The sequence below is a fragment of the Meles meles genome, chromosome 5 (assembly GCF_922984935.1).
Source record: "Meles meles chromosome 5, mMelMel3.1 paternal haplotype, whole genome shotgun sequence".
NCBI lineage: Eukaryota > Metazoa > Chordata > Mammalia > Carnivora > Mustelidae > Meles > Meles meles.
Window position 1 is genome coordinate 115,277,229 of NC_060070.1, and position 19,474 is coordinate 115,296,702.

General features: G+C 35.0%; 1 protein-coding gene across 1 annotated transcript in view; it reads right to left on the bottom strand.

Annotated features, from left to right (window-relative positions):
* Positions 1–15,359, bottom strand: part of LOC123942196 — a 98,111-nt gene extending 82,752 nt beyond the window's left edge. Inside the window, exons 1-2 of the mRNA XM_046006086.1 lie at positions 15,233–15,359; positions 14,821–15,072 (exon numbers count right to left, since the gene is read on the bottom strand). Coding sequence (XP_045862042.1) covers positions 14,821–15,072; positions 15,233–15,359 — 379 coding nt within the window. The remainder of the gene's footprint in view (positions 1–14,820; positions 15,073–15,232) is intronic.
* Between the last annotated feature and the right edge of the window lie 4,115 nt (positions 15,360–19,474).

Here is a 19,474-nt window from a genome sequence, read left to right on the forward strand (position 1 = left end):
CCTGCTGAGCAGAGAGCCCGATACGGGGCTCGATCCCAGGACCCTGAGATCATGACTTGAGCCGAAGGCAGAGGCTTAACCCACTGAGCCACCCAGGCGCCCCAATTCACTAATTTTTCTTTCTGATTCTGACATAGATGAGGGAAAATTACTTTTGTGAACTACAACATCAGATCCCTCTAACTCTTTTACAGAACTTGTAGTTTTTCTGATTTCTTGAACCTGACCATGCAGACTCTTCAATGTGGGATATATTTATGGCGAGACACTTTCATACACATAGGGATGAACAGGGAGAAAATTCCAGAAAACATTGGTGATGGGCACACTAGTCTTCCCTCCTCGTCTTGTTTTGGGACACAGTCCCTAAGGGAAATTTCTTTTAGAGTTTAGTATTAGCAGAAGTTTGGTTTCCCCTGAATTGAAATTTTGTAACTTCTCCTTTTTATTTCAACTATCAGGAAGCTCAGAACTAAATTTATAGCTCAATTTAGGAAGGTATTATGGCCTCCTTCATTGTGATTTTTAAAAAATAAACATTATATTTGGCTTATTATTTTTCACCTATGTATTACTAGCTTTTGTATGCATTTATTTAAGCTACCTAAAATACTTTCTTAGGTCAATTATTATATGCATGAATAACATATTTTGAACCATCTATAAACCCTGGTTTATGAGGGTTTGAGCTGAGCATAACTCAAGCAGAATGTATAGTGAGGACAACATGAAGAAGATTGCTGTGGTTTTTGTTCACAAAGGAAGAGGAATCTGATTCACTAGGCATAGCATCTCAAGACCTTTTTCAGAGAGGCAGAAAGGTATAGAAAAGTATAATACAAAATAGGGAAGTTTTATTATACTTATTTTTTAAAGTTAAAGTTATTAGAAGCATTTATTTGTGGATGTTTTCTGCAAACTCAGAGGTCTCAATGAAAAAAGGAATATTTGACTTAAATATAAACTGAAATTCATAGTATAAATTATACTTAAGTCGTGGTCACTTCCCATTTTGCCCTTCAGTAGCTTTTATACTTAAGACAATAACCTCTAGAATATGTTTCAAATGCAACAAATCTTTTCACCAGGGTCACTATACACCTATTTCCTTCAATTTTAGTGTCTCTTTCAGAAAATAAACAATGTATCCCTCTGTTTTCAAATAATATTCTACAATGGCTTTATTTTTGAAAGGCTTTTCCTGAGAAAGATATTATCTTAGACTATTGCAGAACTTCATCCTATCATTTTATTTTGTTTTATAAGATGTATTTTAATTAAATGTAACTGATGTATTAAAAAATCATGTCCTTTTAAGATAGTGTCATTTAGGGGCACCTGGGTGGCTCAGTGGGTTAAAGCCTCTGCCCCTTCGGCTCAAGTCATGATCCTGGTGTCCTGGGATTGAGCGCCACATCAGGCTCTCTGCTAGGCGGGGAGCCTGCTTCCCTTCCTCTCTCTCTGCCTACTTGTTATCTCTCTCTCTGTCAAATAAATAAATAAAATCTTAAAAAAAAAAGATAGTGTCATTTACACAAAGTAGATTGTAGCATCCCTTTTCCTGACCAGCAGGTGAGCAGGTAGGAGGTGCTCAGTGAAGTTAAGAGGGTTTCTGTTGTGGTAGAAAGCTCAACTCAATTTAACTTAAATATAAAAACATTTTTTTTTTGTTTAAAGATTGTATTTATTTATTTGAGAGACAGAGAGAGAGCATAAGCAGGGTGAAGCAGACTCCCTGCTGAGCAGGGAAACCCTTCTCTTCCCACACCCCCCCCCACCTCCTCCTACCTCCTCCTTACCCCTGCCCCGCAAAAATGACTCAAGGCTGGATGCCAGGACCCTGGGATCATGAGCTGAAAGCAGATACTTACCGAACTGAACAACCTAGGCACCCATAAAAACATTTTTTTTTTATTAGTTCAAATACTTAACGGTTCACTTTACAACTTTGACAAAGTAAAAGTAAATGTATAGCTAACTGACAGAATTGGAAGGTGAAAGACGATAGCAAAAATTGAGGGATGAGTAGAGGCATTAACAGTGTTATTCCACCTAGAGTGGTGTCAAGAAACTGGCTAAAATTTATTGGACAAGAAACAGAAGTATAACTAGAGATTTCCAACTTACAACCAACAAAATGTAAAATAATAATATGATCATCAAAATTACAGAGGTTCTTTGAAAAGTGCTACAGGAGAGGAATTAAAACCTCACTTTACATAGATTAGAGTCAAGCACATCTCTGTGTGGTAGATAGCGAGATATACTCATTGTTCCATTATCCAAATTTTATATTTTTCAACTAAGTTTATTATTTAGTTTTCTAAAAGTAGACATGGTTAAGAGACTTTTCCTTTTTGAGAGTATTTCAGTTGTGTGTGAGGAGGATTGTCTGATTTTTTAAAAACCACGTGAGTGTTGTTTTTATGAAATTTTTCATATTGCAAAAAAGTCTTAGCATGAAATTCATTAAAAAATAAATGTGGGGTATCAATATATAAATTAAACCACAATTTTAAGGTAATTAGGGCAGGATAAAATGTTTGGGATCCCAGTGTACTGACATACAAACATTAACAGGAATATATGTGGTAGTTTTTAAGAAATAAAATATAATGTATATATGGTGAAATTATTTTATTTCCTTCAAAAGCAACTCATAAGGTAGTAGATTCTCTTTTTTTGTGCTGGAGAACAACTGTGCCTTTGGATCCCACAGATTCTAGTACAGACTGGATATGGAAAGAGAGTTTGTTAAATGCCTGTTTGTTTTTTGATGAAGTAATTGTATCCTTTGAAACTGTTTGACTCAGCATACATGAAAATTCAATAGAAAATGTGTTCAACTGTGAGCTTCATAGCTTGAGAAATGAATGAAAATTATGGAAAAAGATGGAAAGTTACAAAAGGAATTAGAAATTTAAAAGTTGGAATATTTGAGTAGTTGACATTTTTGAGCTTTGGGGGTTTCAAATTTTTCAGATATAATGCATCGTTAATTTTCTGTGCCAGTGAAGAGTGAAGGAGAATATGGGGGCCACTGTCGAATGCTCCTGGGAGTCTCTTAGAATTAGTTCATCTTGGGAAATCAATCTGCGGGACTTGTAGTCTGTGTTGTAAATAGTCAAAGCCAAGGGGAAAACAATCAACAGAAACCATGGAGAAAGAAGAGGTGTGTCTGGGAGCCTGGTTGGCTCAGTGGGTTAAAACCTCTTGCCTTCAGCTCAGGTCATGATCCCAAGATCCTGGGATCAAGCCTCGCATTGGGCTCTCTGCTCAGGAGGGAGTCTGCTTCCCCTTCTCTCTCTCTGCCTGCCTCTCTGCCTACTTGTGATCTCTGTCTGTCAAATAAATAAATAAAATCTTTAAAAAAAAAAAGATGTGTGTGTATGCACATGTGCACAAGCAATCGTGCTCATGTGTAAGAAGTAAGGCTAAGTATATGTTTGGATCACCTGCCAGTTGATAAGGAGCAGGATAAATCTAAAACGCAAGTCCAGAAAAATTAAAGAGTCATCATAGAAGTAAAAACTACTGTCACAGTGTAGTTTTTTAAAAGGTTTTATTTATTTATTTGACAGAGACACAGCAAGAGAGGGAACACAAACAAGGAGAGTGGGAGAGGACAAAGCAGGCTTCTGGATGCGGGGGCTCGATCCCAGGATCCTGGGATCATGACCTGAGCCAAAGGCAGACACTTAACTACTGAGCCACCCAGGTGCCCCATAGTGTAATGTTTTAATCCTAATATGTTAACTTTTATTTTATAATGTACTGTGCCATTTGGAAAAAATGTGTGTGGAAAATACCTGAACTCTCATGAAAGCATTCTTATATGGTTGCGTCTTACCAAAGTTATCTGAAAATAAATGCAGCAATAAGTGTTGGGTTTTCATTAACTTTTTTTTTTTTTCATTTGGAAAGAACCTTTATAATATGCAATGTCATTAGATCCTCACAAATTTCCCTCCATATAGAGAGAAGGCACTTGGCGTCGTATTTGGATTCAAAGACAGATCTCAGCTCTGTTACTTCAGTGGGATTCAACCAGGCTACTAATTCCTCTGGGCCTATAAATGAGGATGATAATAATTATAGATGCTGTATCTCTTTTGCTGTGTTGTTCTGAGGGCAGAAGCAGCTAGTCTGTTTGAACATGCTTTGTGGACCATTATGTGGGTCATCATTGTTCTTGGTAGCATAGGTGCTATTCTTATTTTACAGAGAATGGAAAGGAGTCACATTTTAATGATTGAGATGAGTCCTCTGTTACCCAGTTACATAAGGTTGGGTCCCTGGCCCCAGGCCCCTAGGTCTTCTAATTATTCGCAAGTGTTTATTCCTCTACTTTGATCCATGCTTTGAGCTGTGTCAATAAGTATAAAATTAGAATAGTCAGCTGGTTTCCTCAGTTTCTTTTTTGGATTGAATCGTTATACTAATTGGTTACCAGGGCTCTTTGACTGGAAATTGTACAATAATCAAGAATTTGGTTCATCGGCTCTCTTAAGGCTCTCCACTGACCTAGAAGGGCTGGCTTTATGCAACCAAGGTGGAGTTGAAGAGCTCTGTAGAAAACAGAAGGATTTTTCTTGCTCCAGAGAGAAGAGAAAGGGCACAGAGAACCAAGGAGGTATTACGAGTTTGGAACTACAAAGGATGAAACAGTTCCTGAAGATTTCCTGAATGTGGGGGTAGAAGGGATATGGAGAGAGGATTTCTAATATTCAAGGGGAAATGTTCAGTGACACTTTCTAGACACATACATGGCCTTGTGTGAGGGATTTTTGGGGGATTGTTGTTATTTGTTTTGTTTCAGTGGATCCATGTGGAGCAAAGGAAAAGTAAGGGGTGACCTTATAAGACCTTCTCTTCCTTCCCCTAGAATTTTCAGAAAAATTAGGACTTCGGACATCTATATCTAGACGACACATAGAGTAGAGTTAAAAAAACAACAACAACAAAACCTAAATGTATCTGCAGGTTCACGTCTTTCTTGTTATGCGGAAGCCTATGGGTTAAAGAAACAGAAAAATTTTAGCATGTAGAGGTTATTGCTGAAAATAGGTACCCAACATTGTGTGCTTTTGTGCTGTAAAAAATATTTGTTTGAGAAAGCCAAGTATATTTATCATTACAAATTTTGCCCTTAAAGTCTAATAAACGTGTTTAATTCACAGAGTGAAGTATCAATCATGATTTGTTAAGGATTTAGTATAGGATATATTTATATGAATAGAATAGAACAGATAATAGATGAATAGAATAGAAAAATCAACAGCCAAATGTGGTTATCTCTGTGTGGTAGGATTCTGGTAATCTACATACTTTTCTGATAATTTTCCAATAAACATGTTAAAATTAAAATAGTAAAAAGGTATATAACTGATAGAAAAATTCTGTTTTCCATCATTGCTACATTAGTTATAAAGTTTTTGAATAAAAAGTTAATGCATTTTAAGAACTACATGAAGTTATCTGCTTCTTATTGAAAATCTCTTTATTTGGACCTTTGAACCAAAAGTTTGAATATTCATTGTGATAAAATAATTTAGATGGCTTTTATGACCAAGTAAAAATTAGGAGATAATGTCAAGAGAAGTGAAATGAATTTTCAATGTGACAGTTACCTCCAACCTCTAAATTCTAATTTTTTGGTCAGTTTTTTTTAAGGATGTGGGAAATGTTAGTTTCTTATTAGTTTACTTTAGCTGGAATATTTACGGACTAGTAAAGTAATAGAGTAGCGTGTAGTCTCAACATTTGAAAACCAGGAATTTCACTTTTTGAAGACTTTGATAAAACAGATAGGTAAAAGTCAATGGCTCTCTGTGAGTGATATGACTTAGACAGGAGTTCTTGATCGGGGAGATTTTGCAGCCCCTCCCCCCCCACCACCAGGGGACTTTAAGCAGTGTCTGGAGATATTTATGGTTGTTACAAGGGAGTAGGGTGGAGAGGGTGCTACTGGAATCCAGTGTGTAGAGACCAGGGATGCTGCTATACGTGCTACAATGTACAGGACAGCCCCCCCCCCATAATTATTTAGCCAAAAATGTCAATAGTGCACAGGCTGAGAAACCCTGTTTTTATCTACAAATAAATGAAATGGTACCATCAACTTCAAAACCTAAAGAAATCAGTCCTTATTTATGTTTTGTTTCAAGCAATGAAATATAAAAGTGATATTTCCCCCAAAAGTAAAAAAAAGAGCTATTCTAGTACATTTTTGTGTTACAAAATAATATTTAAAAATTGATAAACCTAAGGTAGCTAATCACCGTGTTTAACAAAGCAGCATTGGAATAGTGCAACTCACAGAAAACTGTGCTTCAGCAACCTAGTTGAGAATGACTTTTTTTTTTTAATTTAACATTCCTCAAAAGACTATTTTAGGTAGTAATTCAGAACAGTTGGGAATGTGAATCCAATGATATGTCAAGAACATACATTAATAATGACTGCTATTCTCTCAAGAAATAAATGAAAACACAAAATGTACTTATTACGATGTTTTATGTGCCCTTCAGAATCATGAGTTATTAGAAAGGCTGTTCGGGGCAAGATGCATGGATACAGGACAGAAGTCCTCCTGTCCATCACCTCAATGTGAAACTTGTGTTCTCATAGGAAGGTTCCTGGGTTAAGAAAACAACAATAACAACAATAACAGGAAGTTTGGCAGCATTTTGTATTGTGTTAACCCCATAATCCTGAAGGATGTTTTTCAGGGCATTGAAAAGTATGCTTTCAGTTGGTTTGTGCATGAAGTTCAATGAAGGTCACTGCATGCTTTTTAATTTTTCTCCCTAGAGAGGGCATTAATTTAGTTCCCTGTAAATAAGAATGAAGACTGTTAACTAAAGTATACCCATTTGGTCTTTATTACTCCTTTCCTCCAAGAACAGGGTATGTTTTCATGAAGGATAAAATGATATGTCATGATTATATTTTGTTTTACTTTTTAATTAAGTGTGTAATGCTTAAAGAGTTACAGAATTGTCTTTGGCAGGTTAACTGATTACATGTTGAAGATCACCGTTACTTTGTGCTGTTAGAGGTTTTCCTTTTAGTATATGACAGAATTAATTCTATGAGGTTAATCAGAAAGGCATTAAACCCTCTTCTGTAAATATTTATAATATATTTTTAATTGGATCAGGAAGGAAAGAGGATTACAGGATTACTTTATAAACATTCTGTACTTCTTTGTAATTGTACAGTATTTTTCACTAATAATTTCTTTCTGGCCATAAAATAATATCTGCTTGCTACTTAATATTTGGAAAATTCAGGAAAGCATACAGAGAAAAATAATTCCCAGAGACCACTGCTTCCAACACAGGTAAACTTCCTCTGGCTCTTTTATAAAACAGGTGTCACTGTGTGCCCAAGCCTTCTTTTTGCTTCCATCATATAGTGAACATTTACCCGTCTTATCAGACTTCTTCCAAAACAACTTTAAAGTGTCTGTATTGCTTATCTTAAATGACTGCCATTCTAAGTGTTTCTGATTTTTTTCTCCTCTGTAACACACGTGGATGTATGTTATTCACAAGCCAGTGAGTTCTCATGTACACATAGATAAAAAAGGCTCTGGTTTATGCAAATCTCTCTGAGAATTTGCCACTGCTCTCTTCCTTTTCTTCCCACTCATGAAGTGTATTGTAATAGGAGTAAGAATAATATTACAGAGATAACCTTGACTGCACTCTAATTTACTAAATAATGTTTAGTTTGCCACATACACTATTAATAGAAATGAATTGCTTGTGATACCCCTCACAAATGATGTTGGATATTTTGTGACATCTCTGGTGATTAATGATAAATTCAGCTAATACAGGTATAATGTGACAATGACTGTTCCTGCCCTCAAATGTTCCCTAATTATTTCCATAAGATGGATGGCTCAAAGTAGAGTTATTCAATCTAAGAGCATTAATTCTTGATGTAGATCATCGAACTTACTCTCCAGAAAAGTCATTCCAATTTCTAATCTCACATTCAACAATACTGGGCTTTAGAGTTAAGTTCAGCTAATTCGATATGTGAAAAAGATAGCCTTTAAAACAAAAATATTTGGAATTGAGTAATTTGATTTTCCCTTCATGTTTAGTTTTTTCTTTTACCTTACTTTCCTTGCCTCACTCCTCCCATCACTTTCTTCCTTCCTTCTTTCTTTTTTCTTTCCTGAAGTAAATACTTCATGTTCTTTGCCATTTTTTCTATTGCAGTTTTAAGATTTACATAAGCTCTTTATATATTAACTATATGCAACTTTTTTGTCATAAACCCAAGTATTTTTCCCAGTTGTGTGTTTTTTACATTATATTTATCTTTTCATGATGATGAAGTTTTAATTTCAGTTTTTGATGCTCTTATCATTTTGTTCTCTATAGTCAAATTTATACTATTTCTTGCATGATTTCTTTCAATGCTTTTATAGTTAGAAAGCCGTTGCGCATCCTGAGATCTGATAAGTGTTCATATCTTCTTCCTGGAGTATGTGTGTATGTTTTCAGTTTTTAAGATTAGAATAGTTTAATCATTCTACAGTTTGTTTTATGGTAAAAAGTGAGGAACTGGGGTGCCTGGGTGGCTCAGTCGTTAAGCTCAGGCCATGGGATTGAGCCCAGGTTCTGTGCTCAGCGGGCAGCCTGCTTCTCCCTTTCTCTCTGCTTGTTTTCCCTCTCTCACTGTGTCTCTCTCTGTCAAATAAATAAATAAAATTTTTAAAAAATAAAAAAAGTGAGGAACTAACTTAATTTTATTTCCATTTGTTAAATAATTGTCTCACACCATTTATGAATTTTCTTCTATGTCCTGATTTATGATGTCACCTTTATCTCACACGGAGCTTTCTAATTCTTGTCATTGTTTTGTTTTTTTAACCTACTAGAGTTGGTTTGTTGTCTACTTTCACATCCCACTACATTTGGGAGAGACACTTTCTCCATTAAATTTTTAATTTTTTTGATTGTTTTTTCCTATTTATTCTTGATAAACTTTGGGAATTGCTTTGAAAAGCTATCTTAGTATTGCACTAGTACTCCAAGAATGGATATTAGAATTTTGGTGGATTAAATTAACTTATTTTCTCCCCATTCAGCCTCAAAGTGTGTTCTTCTATTCATGAAAGTCTTTTTATTCTTCTTACAGCCACTTGTTACTGTCATTCTATAGGTCCCACACAAATCTTAAAGATTATTCTAGGAATTGTTTCTTATGATGTTTGATTTTTATTATTAATAGGATATTTTTATTATATCTTGATTATACATTATTAGTATCACAAATCTGATTGATTTATATATATTTATTTTGTACTTGGTTACTTTACTGACCTATGTTATTATATCTAATGTGTTTTTCAGTTAATTCTTTTAGATTACTTAGGTAAAAACATGATGTTATCTATAAATAAAATTGTATCTGTCCCCAATTTATTTTTAAATTAACAAATACACCTTATGTTTCTGGGGTTCTTTTGTTTGTTTTGGCTATCGCTTCTAGAACAGGTGGAAATGATAGTGTTAAGAATAGACATTCTTGACTAGTTTATGATTTGCCAGTGTATTGTTATAAAATATGATGTTGGCTGTATGTTAAAGATAAATATTCTTTATAATGCCAATGAATTATCATTTTATTCTGAACTTATTAAGCAAGTTTTAAAACGCAGAGAGGGTTCATTAAACTTGATCAAATTATTTTCTACATCTATTGAGACATTTATGTATCTTGCAGTCTATTGGTGTAATTTTTGTTCTTTAGGAATTATATATCTGAATTTTTAGGGTAATTTTGAATTATTCAGAATAAATTATTATTTTACTATAATCTGAGTAAAATATGCTAATTTGTAATTCAAACTTTTGCATCTATACTAAGCATTTTTAGGTTTTACTATGAGGGTCACCCTGGCTTTTTAAAGTGTGTTAGAACATTTTAAGTTTTTTTTTCCCCCATGCACAGGCAGACTATGCATCACAGGAATGATTTATTTCTGAAGCTGAAGCACTTATTGATAAAACTCGTGACTCTGCAGCTGTCTTGAAGGTAGTTATTGAAAACTTTTTCAGTTTCAATTCTCCCGTTGATAATAATCTTTTAAATTTTGGCCCACAAATATTTTTCTTTATTATCTTTGAGTGCTCATTATTAAGATTTTCAAATTTATTAAGCTAACTTATTTATGTTAATACTTTAAAAGAAGATTTAGTGTATACGGGCAATGGAATAATACTCAGAGGAAAAAAAAAGAATGAAATCTTGCCATTTGCAACAACAAAGATGGAGCTAGAAAGTATTATCCTAAAATAAATAAGTCAGTGAGAGAAAGACAAATACCATATGATTTCACTCATATCTGGAATTTAAGAAACAAATGAACAAATGTTTAAAAAAAAAAAGGTATAGGAAAGTCTAGGAGCCAACTCCCAACTGTAGAGAATAAACTGATGGTTACCACAAGTGAGGTGGGTGGAGGGGGTGGGTTAAGTGGGTGATGGGTTAAGGAGAGCACTTGTGATGAGCCTGGGTGATGTATGGAAGAGTTGTTTCACTATATTGTAGTCCTGAAACTAATATTACACTGTACGTTAACTAACTAGGATTTCAGTGAAAATGCACAAAAAAGAAGAAAAATCATATTTAAAATCATCCATGAATCTGTTATTAAATCCTTTTACTTTTCTTTTAAAGATTTATTATTTATTTATGTTAGAGAGAGAGCCCTAGTAGGAGGGACAGAGGGAGAGGGAGAGAGAATCTCAAGCAAACTCTGGGCTGAGCACAGAGCCTGACCTAGAGATCATGACCTGAGTGGAAATCAAGAGTCAGTCGCTTAACAAATTGTGCCACCCAGGTGCCCTAAATCCTTTTAGGATTATATATTATTTCTGCTAATTTTATTTGTTTACTCTTTTTTTCCTTGATTAGATTTGCTAGGACTGTTAGATGATTTTCCTGCTGTATATAAAATATACTTTTATCCATTTTATTGAAAAATAATTGACATCTGAGTATGTCGTGTGTCACTATGTAAGTTTAAAGCATACAGCACGATGGTTTGATGTACATGTATTGTGAAATGATTGCCACAATAGGTTCAGCTAACATCTATCTTCTTACACAGATACAATAAAAAGACAGAATAAAGAATTTTTTTTCCTTGTGAGGAGAACTTATATGATTTACTTTCTTAACTATTTTCCTATCTATCTAAAGTAGTGTTAGCTATAGTCATCACGTTGTACAGTAAGTCCCTAGTACTTATTTATCTTATAACTGAAAGTTTGTACCTTTTGACCACCTTCTCCCACCCTCTGCCTCTGGTAACCACAGGTCTGATCTCTTTTTCTATGAGTTTGTTTGTTTGTTTTAGATTCCACATATAAGTAGATCATACAATATTTGTCTTTCTCTGTCTGAGTTATTTCACTTAGCATAAGGCATTTAGGGTCCATCCATATTGTCACAAATGGTAGGACTTCTTCATTTTTTATGGCTAAATAATACATATATCTCACAACTTCTTTATCCATTCCTTCATTGATAGACACCTAGATTGTTAAGACACCACGTCTTAGCTATTGTAGATAATGCTACTATGAACATGGGAGTGCGGATATCTTTTTGAATTACTGTTTTAATTTTCTTTGGATATATTTTCTGAAGTAAAATCACTGGATCATATGGTAGTTCTATTTTTAATTTTTTGAGGATCCTTCATAATGTTTTCCATAGTAGCTGCACCAGTTTACAGTCCCACTAAGGGACTGTGCACAAGGGTTCCCTTTTCTCCACATCCTTGCCAGCATTTGATATTTCTTGTCTTTTTGGTTATGGCCATTCTGACTAGACTGAGGTGATATCTCATTGTGGTTTTAATTTGCATTTCCCTAATGGCTCATGATATTGAACATCCCTCCATGTACCTGTTGGCCTTTTGTATATCTTCATAGGAGGAATATCTTTTCACATCCTTTGCCCATTTTTTAAATTGGGTTTTTGGGTTTTTTGCTATTGAATTGTATAAGTTCTTTATATATTTTGTATGTTAACCTCTCCTATCAGATAAATGGTGTGCAAATACTTTTTGCCATTCTATAGATTTTCTTTTCATTCTTTGATGGTTTCTTTTGCTGTGCAGAAGCTTTCTAGTTTGATGTAGTCTCACTTTTTTATTTTAAATTTTGCTGTTTGTGCTTTAGATGTCACATCTGAAATATCATTATCAAGACCCAGGGAAAGCTGTATTTTCTTCTAGGAGTTCTATGTTTTCAGGTCTTATATTTAAGATATAATCCATTTTGAGTTAATTTTTGAGTTAAATTTTGAGTTAATTTTTTGTGAGTGGTGTAAGATACGGGTTCAGTTTCATTCTTTCACATTCGAACATCCAATTATGCCAGCACCATTTATTGAAAAGACTTTTCACCATTCAGTATTGGCTCCTTTGTCAGATATTATTTGACGATATATGCTTGGGTTTAATTCTGGGCTCTCGAATCTGTTCTGTTGGTCTATTTGTCTGTTTTTGTGCCAATAGCAGACTGTTTTGATGACTATAGTTGTATACTATCGATTGAAACCATGACTATAGTTGTATACTATCGATTGAAACCAGTAAGTGTGAAGATGCCTGCTTTCTTCTTTCTCCCAAAGGTATAATTTTGTTTTTTTATTTTCTTAGAAAATTTGTTCTTTCTTTCCTTAGAAATTTGTCTTTCTTTTGTGTCAAAAGTAGAATTTTGGTAGAATTCATAAACTCCAGTTTTACTTCCCCCACCCTCAACATTTTAGGTTAGGTTTTTAAATTGTGTGACTAGTGACAGGTTATTGTAGTTATGGTAATTTTTACTACATTAATTTTGTTTAAACTTTTAAACTAGAGTTATAAGTGGATCATGCACCACTCAACCATATTGTAGAATCTAACTATGTCTGTGTATTTACCATTACCAGTGAGATTTACTACCTTTTATGTTTTTATGATATTAATTAGTATTATTTTACTTCCACTCAAAGAACTTTCTTTAGCATTTTCCATTTTATTGAAAAATAATTGATATCTTAAGATAATTGATAAATAAAATTGATAATAATAATTGATAAATAAAATTGATAAATAAAATAATTGACATTTTAAGATAGGTCTGGTGGTAATGAACTCTCAGCTTTTGTGTAGGGTAGTCTTTATCCCTCCTTTGTTTCTGAAGGACAACTTCAACAGATAGCTGACTGCTAATTTCTTTCAATATTTTGAATGCCATCCCATTCTCTCCTGACTTGAAAAGTTTCTGTTGAGAAATTCACCTCTAGCTTTATGGGGAAGAGGTCTCTTCTATGTAACTCCTCTATTTTCTCTTATTGCTCTTAAAACACTTTCATTGTTCTTGACTTCTGGTAATTTAATTGTAATGTGTAATTGTAATCTGGTAATTTAATATATTTTTCCTATAGTCCTATTTGGGTTCAACCCTTTGGGGTACTTTGGGCCTCATGGATCTGGATGTCCATTTCTCTCCCCAGGTTTGGGAAGTTTTCCGCCATTTTTATTCTAAATATACTTTTTGTCCCTTTCTCTTTCTCCTCTCCTTTTGGAATTCCCATAATTATTTCTTCTCATGTGTACCATAATTCCTATAGGCTTCTTTACTATTTTTCATTCTCTTTTCTTTTTGCTCCTTTGATCAGGACATTTCCAATGTCCTGTCCTGCAGGTTGCTGATTCTTTATTCTGCATGGCTGAGTCTACTTTTGAAATTCTCTGTTGATTTCTTCAGTTGGATTAGTGCATTTTTCAGTCTAGGATTTCTATTCCTATTTGGGTTTTGTTTTTTGTTTTTGTTTTTGTTCTTTTTTATGCTTTCCATGTCCTTGTTGAACTTCTCATTTTGTTCATACCCTATTTTCCTACTTTTGTTTAGTCATCTGTGTATGTTTTCTTGTAGTTTACCAAATGTCCTTAAGAGGCTTGTTCTGAAGTCTTTTTTGGGGGGAGGGGGGACAGTTCATAGATCTCCATTTCTTTATGGTAAATTATTGGAGCTTTCTTAGTTTCTTTTGTGTTGTCATAGTTGCCTGATTTTTTTGTGATCTTTAATTCCTGATATTAGTATCTGTGCATTTGAATAATTAGGCTCATCTTCTAGATTTTACAAGTTTGCTTTGGCAGAGAAAGTTCTGTGCCAGTAAGTTTAGTTTGGGTTTCTGGGTGTGTCTGCTGATGATGTTCTTGGGTAGGTGGGGCCTGCTATTATGGGCTATTTTGGGGTGAGGCAACTGTTCAAGCTCTGAGGATAGGGATAGGGAGGGTGTGCCATTAGCTAAGAACAGCTGGATAGGACTGCTGGCTTTTTTCCTTACCCAAGCCTGTAGGATAGGATCCACGTTTGCCTAGATTCTCTGGTCAGGCTTGCTAGATGTTTAGGACTGAGTACTGACTCAGTCCAGAATGTGTAAAAAATTGCCTGGCCAGGTGAGTCCACCAGTTTTTCTCTGCAGACAGAGGAAACCTTGGACTGTGATTCCTATTCAAGTGCCATTGTATGCTGAATGAGCTACAGAGCTTTCCTTGTGTTCTGGTTAGGTTCCCTTGTTGGAGAGGCTGTATTCAGTGATAAGTGGGGTTACAAATTAGATTCCCTGCCCGGGGTTAGTAAGAGAAGCAGCTCTAAATCTGGCAAAGCTTTTTATTTATTGTCTTAACTCAAGCTGACCTGCACCCCACGTTCCCTGATGGAACAGGGCAGCTTTGTTTTGCAAACTATCAGATCTGCCTGCCTGCCTCTCAGCTTGAGTGCCGCTGACCAAATAGCTTCCGAGTCTTGACTCCAGACATTCTGATCTTATGGAGCCAGAAGATATTTTCCACAATGGGTGGGGCCGTGTTGCAACTCCTTGCCTGGGCATAGGCAAACCAGTCTCCAGGGCTGGCAAAACTCCTCATCTGAGGACCTGGATCAAGAAGATCTGTACCCCCACCAAGTTCCCGGGGACAGGGTATGCCCCTGACTTGATCTGCAGATGAGCAAAACTGCTGGTTGGGATTACTACTTGGCACTGCAGGAATAAACCCAGGCTGTCAAGATCCAAGTGCTGGCTGTTACAAGTTCCTCCCTCATTCTCCATCCTGGGCAGATTACCAGAGTTTGAGAACTATAGATTCTCCTGCAGTCCCATGGTGCAAGATCAGAGTAGGAGTTCCCACAAATCAACTCACAATGCTGAGGGAGGCTGGATGTTATGCCCCTTGGGATCTTTTTTCCTACTGGAGGAACTGGAGGCTCAGGGGAGACCTCTTTGCATGGTGCTATGCTGGCCTGGGGGTGGGGCAGTGTGGTCAACATGTAGCCTCTACTTGTACCCTTTTAATGCAATCGGTCTAGGTCTGTTTGATGCAGGGACTATGTCTTCCTCACCCTCATGTTCTAGGGTTCTCTCAGTGGTATCTTGTTCTTCAATAGTTGTTAGTTATTCTTGTGAGGGAGAATGAAATCAGAAACAACCTGTGTTGCCATCTTGGTGATGTGACTCCTCTGTTCTTGTTCTTTGGGAAGTCATAGTTTACCAATTTTATTGTTTTTCTCTTTTCTCATACATTAATGTATATGTTTTAAAAAACATTTTCTTCTTTTGTTTAGATTCTTTGTTCTGTTTGAATTTCTTGAAGTTACATTCATTTTTATTTATTTATTTATTTTTAAAGATTTTATTTATTTATTCGACAGGCAGAGATCACAAGTAGGCAGAAAAGCAGGCAGAGGGAGAGGGGAGGAAACAGGCTCCCTACCGAGCAGAGAGCCCTATGTGGGGCTTGATTCCAGGACCCTGGGACCATGATCTGAGACGAAAGCAGAGGCTTTCACTCACTGGGCCACCCAGGTGCCCCTCAGTTTTATTTTTTAGATTACATTTTTAATTGGAACAAAAAGTAGTTCAGGCCACGTATCTACATTTGCACACATTCTGTAAAGTTTAATAAGTCATAGTCCTGTTTTCATTATTTTAAAACAAGTTGGAGATTTAAATTTTATTTTTATTTCTCCTAGATAGTAATTTAGGGAGTGCATTTATAACTTGCAAAGTTTTTGAGGTTTTTTTTTTTTTTAAGTTTTTGAGTTTTTAATTAAACTTAACAAAATATCTTCTTATTATACTGCAGTCAGAGAATGTAGCCTTTCTGATTTGGATAACTTTTGAACATTTTCTTTGTGACAGTATTTGTTGATTTTTATGAAAAGTTATATTAATCTTGAAAATAGTGTCCTAGTATATGTATGTTTTCTCTTAGGGTAGAAAAGTCAATATATCAGTAGACTGAAAGTTACTAATTATAAATATTTATCAAATATAAGTTCTCTGCCCCTGCTTGTCTCTCTGTATCTCATTAACAAATAGATAAAATCTTAAAAAAAAAAAAAATGGGTCCCCGGGTGGCTCAGTTGATTAAGTGTCTGCCTTTGGCTCAGGTCATAATCCCAAGGTTCTGGGATCTAGTCCTGCATTGGACTCCCTACTCTGCAGGGAGTCTGCTTCTCCCTCTGCCTCTGCCTCTCTCTCGTTCTCTCTCTGTCTCTCATGAATAAATAAATAAAGTCTTTAAAAAAAGATGTATGTTTGTCAGGGCCTAGGAAGGATGTGTTAAAGTGTCCCATAACAAAATGCTTTTCTCTTCATTTCTAATCCTTCTAACATCCTTGCTTTACATATATTGACATTATCTTAGTCTGCTTGTAAAGTTGAATGACTACTGTTTTCCTTGTGATACGTATCTTTATAAATACGTAATGACCCTTTGGTCACCATTAATATCTTTTGTCCTTTTGGGGGCGTCTGTGTGGCTCAGTTGTTAAGTTGCGACCTTTGGCTCAGGTCATGATCCCAGGATCCAAGGATCCAGGCCCCCAGGGATGGAGGCCTCCATGGACCTCTGCTTCCGGCTCCCTGCTCCACAGGGAGCCTGCTTCTCCCTCTCCCACTCCCTCTGCTTGTGTTTTCTCTATTGCTGTGTCTCTCTCTGTTAAATAAATAAAATCTTAAAAAGAAATATCTTTTGTCCTTTTTGAAATTAGTATTTCCTGTTTTCTTTTGTGAATGCCTGATGCATATTTGCTCATTCTTTATTTCTAACCGCTCAGTTATCAGTTTGTTTCAGAGTCTCTTACAAATATCATGAAGTTCAGTGTTTTTAAACTGGATTTGAATATTTTTTTCCTTCTATTAGGGAATTTTCAATCATTGAAATTATTATTATAACTAATACGTTTACTCACATTTCTTTTATCTTGATTTGTGATTTTCCTCAATTTTTTGGTAACTTTACTTATGTCACAAGTTTCTACACTCTCTAGTATTTATTTTTTAGTTATGTAAAAAATTCTTTTGGCTTTTTCAAAATTATACTTATTAATCTATATTTTTAATTATCAGTATTATAAAAGAAAAGATAGATTTGACTCCCTTCATACAAAATGAGGAATTTAGTTCAGTTTTTTTTTTGCTTTGTCTTTTCCTCACATCTGTTTTCCCTTACTATAATCTACAAGTTTTGATCGATATAATTATCATTAAATTTATATTTTCCTTGCTATGTTTGCCTTTTGTTTTGTAGCAATATTAGCAATAGTTCTTGAGATTGCCTTTCTGTTGTACTGGTTGATGTATATCATGACTTCTCTGCTCGAGGTCTTCATTAGGATTCATCTCTTGGTCAGTAGGAGCACAACTTTAACCTTTTTGAGGACCACTCATTTCCTGAGGTCTTGCAAACCTGAGACTGTCTTTCTGTTTCCTTTTTACCTGAAGGTCACATTCTCTGGGAACATAACTCTTGCAACTTTTGCCCTCACAGTTTTTCCGTTCAGAGATGTTGCTGCATGGATTTACATAATTTTGTTTGTGGAAAATAAAGTCTTAAAATAGCATGTGGTTAAATTTTATTAGAAGCCATTAATTCTTTTCCTTCCTGAATGCTTAAAATAAACTTTCTTAATTATTGAATTTAAGGTTTTTTCCAGGACATAACTCAATGTGATTCTATTTCATTTTCCTGTTTAATGAATTTTTTCCTTAAATATGGTAAACACTTTTTAATACTCAAGTGTTTGTGGTGGTATTCTTTTATTTTTTAGAAGATTTTATTTATTATTTATTTTATTATTTATTATTTATTTATTATTTATTTATTATTTATTTGACAGACAGAGATCACAAGTAGGCAGAGAGGCAGGCAGAGAGAGAGAGGAGGAGGAAGCAGGCTCCCAGCTGAGCAGAGAGCCCGATGTGGGGCTCAATCCCAAGACCCTGGGATCATGATCTCAGCTGAAGGCAGAGGCTTTAACCCACTGAGCCACCCAGGCGCCCCGGTGGTATTCTTATAAAATATTGATCTCTACCCCCCCCCAACTCTGGGATATCTTTTATGTTCACATCTACTTTAATAGTTTGTTTTTTCTTTTTCTTGAAATTATCTGTAACTCTCAGTTTGAGTTTTGGTTCTCTGTCTTCGATGACTATTATTTCCTTTCTTGGGATTTTCATTATTTTCTTCTGCTTTCTAAGAAAACTATTCAAGTTTGTCCTTATGATCCCTTAGTGCAAATTCTGGAGTGTATTGCTTTTTTTGTGGATATAATTGAATTACTGATATTTTAAATGTTCAAGAATGTATTTCTTTATCCACTATTTTGCTGATGGACATTCATTTATGGTTAGTTATTGGCTATTATAAATAACTACATGATAAACATTTACATATATAACTCCTGATACAGGTATAAGATATAGGAGAGAAAAGAATCTCTTTAGGGTTAGGTACATGTCTGTTAATGGAATTTCTGAGTAACATTTGTGTTTTTAATTGTTTTGTATGTTTTTTTCTTATCAGTCATGTCTCATACTTTTATCATTTTTTTCTTTCATTCTCCATTTAATTTTCAACTTCTATTTCATAAAGAAAATATTTTCTTGCATCTTATAAAGGATGACAAACATCTTTCTAAAGTGGATAAAGTAACTTTGAAAATTATGCTTTTTAATATAGGAATTGAGAATTATGTTCCTTTTCCCTTTTTCTTCAATTGCACCATTTTCAATTTGTTGTGGATTTGTGGGGTTTTGTTTTGTTTTGTTTTGTTTGGTCTACTCTCACTTAAATAGATAGACACTTAAAAAGACAACCTTTTATTCTATGCAAGTAGTATGTCAGTAGATCTTAGCACCACCATTTCTCCACTGTTAGGCTATGCCAGTTCTTAGCACAATTCTTACCATAAGTTGTAGTTGACAATTCTATTGGCCTATGACAGAGAATTCTTCCTAAACCTAAACCTCAATTCCAGATTTTTCTGCCCATCTGAAGTGCATGAAAACTAAAATTCCCAGTGTACCCTGCTTTCAGGGCTCTTCCTGTCTTTTCCAATTGTTTGAGATTGCTGGAGGTGCCTCCCAGATCCTGATGTTG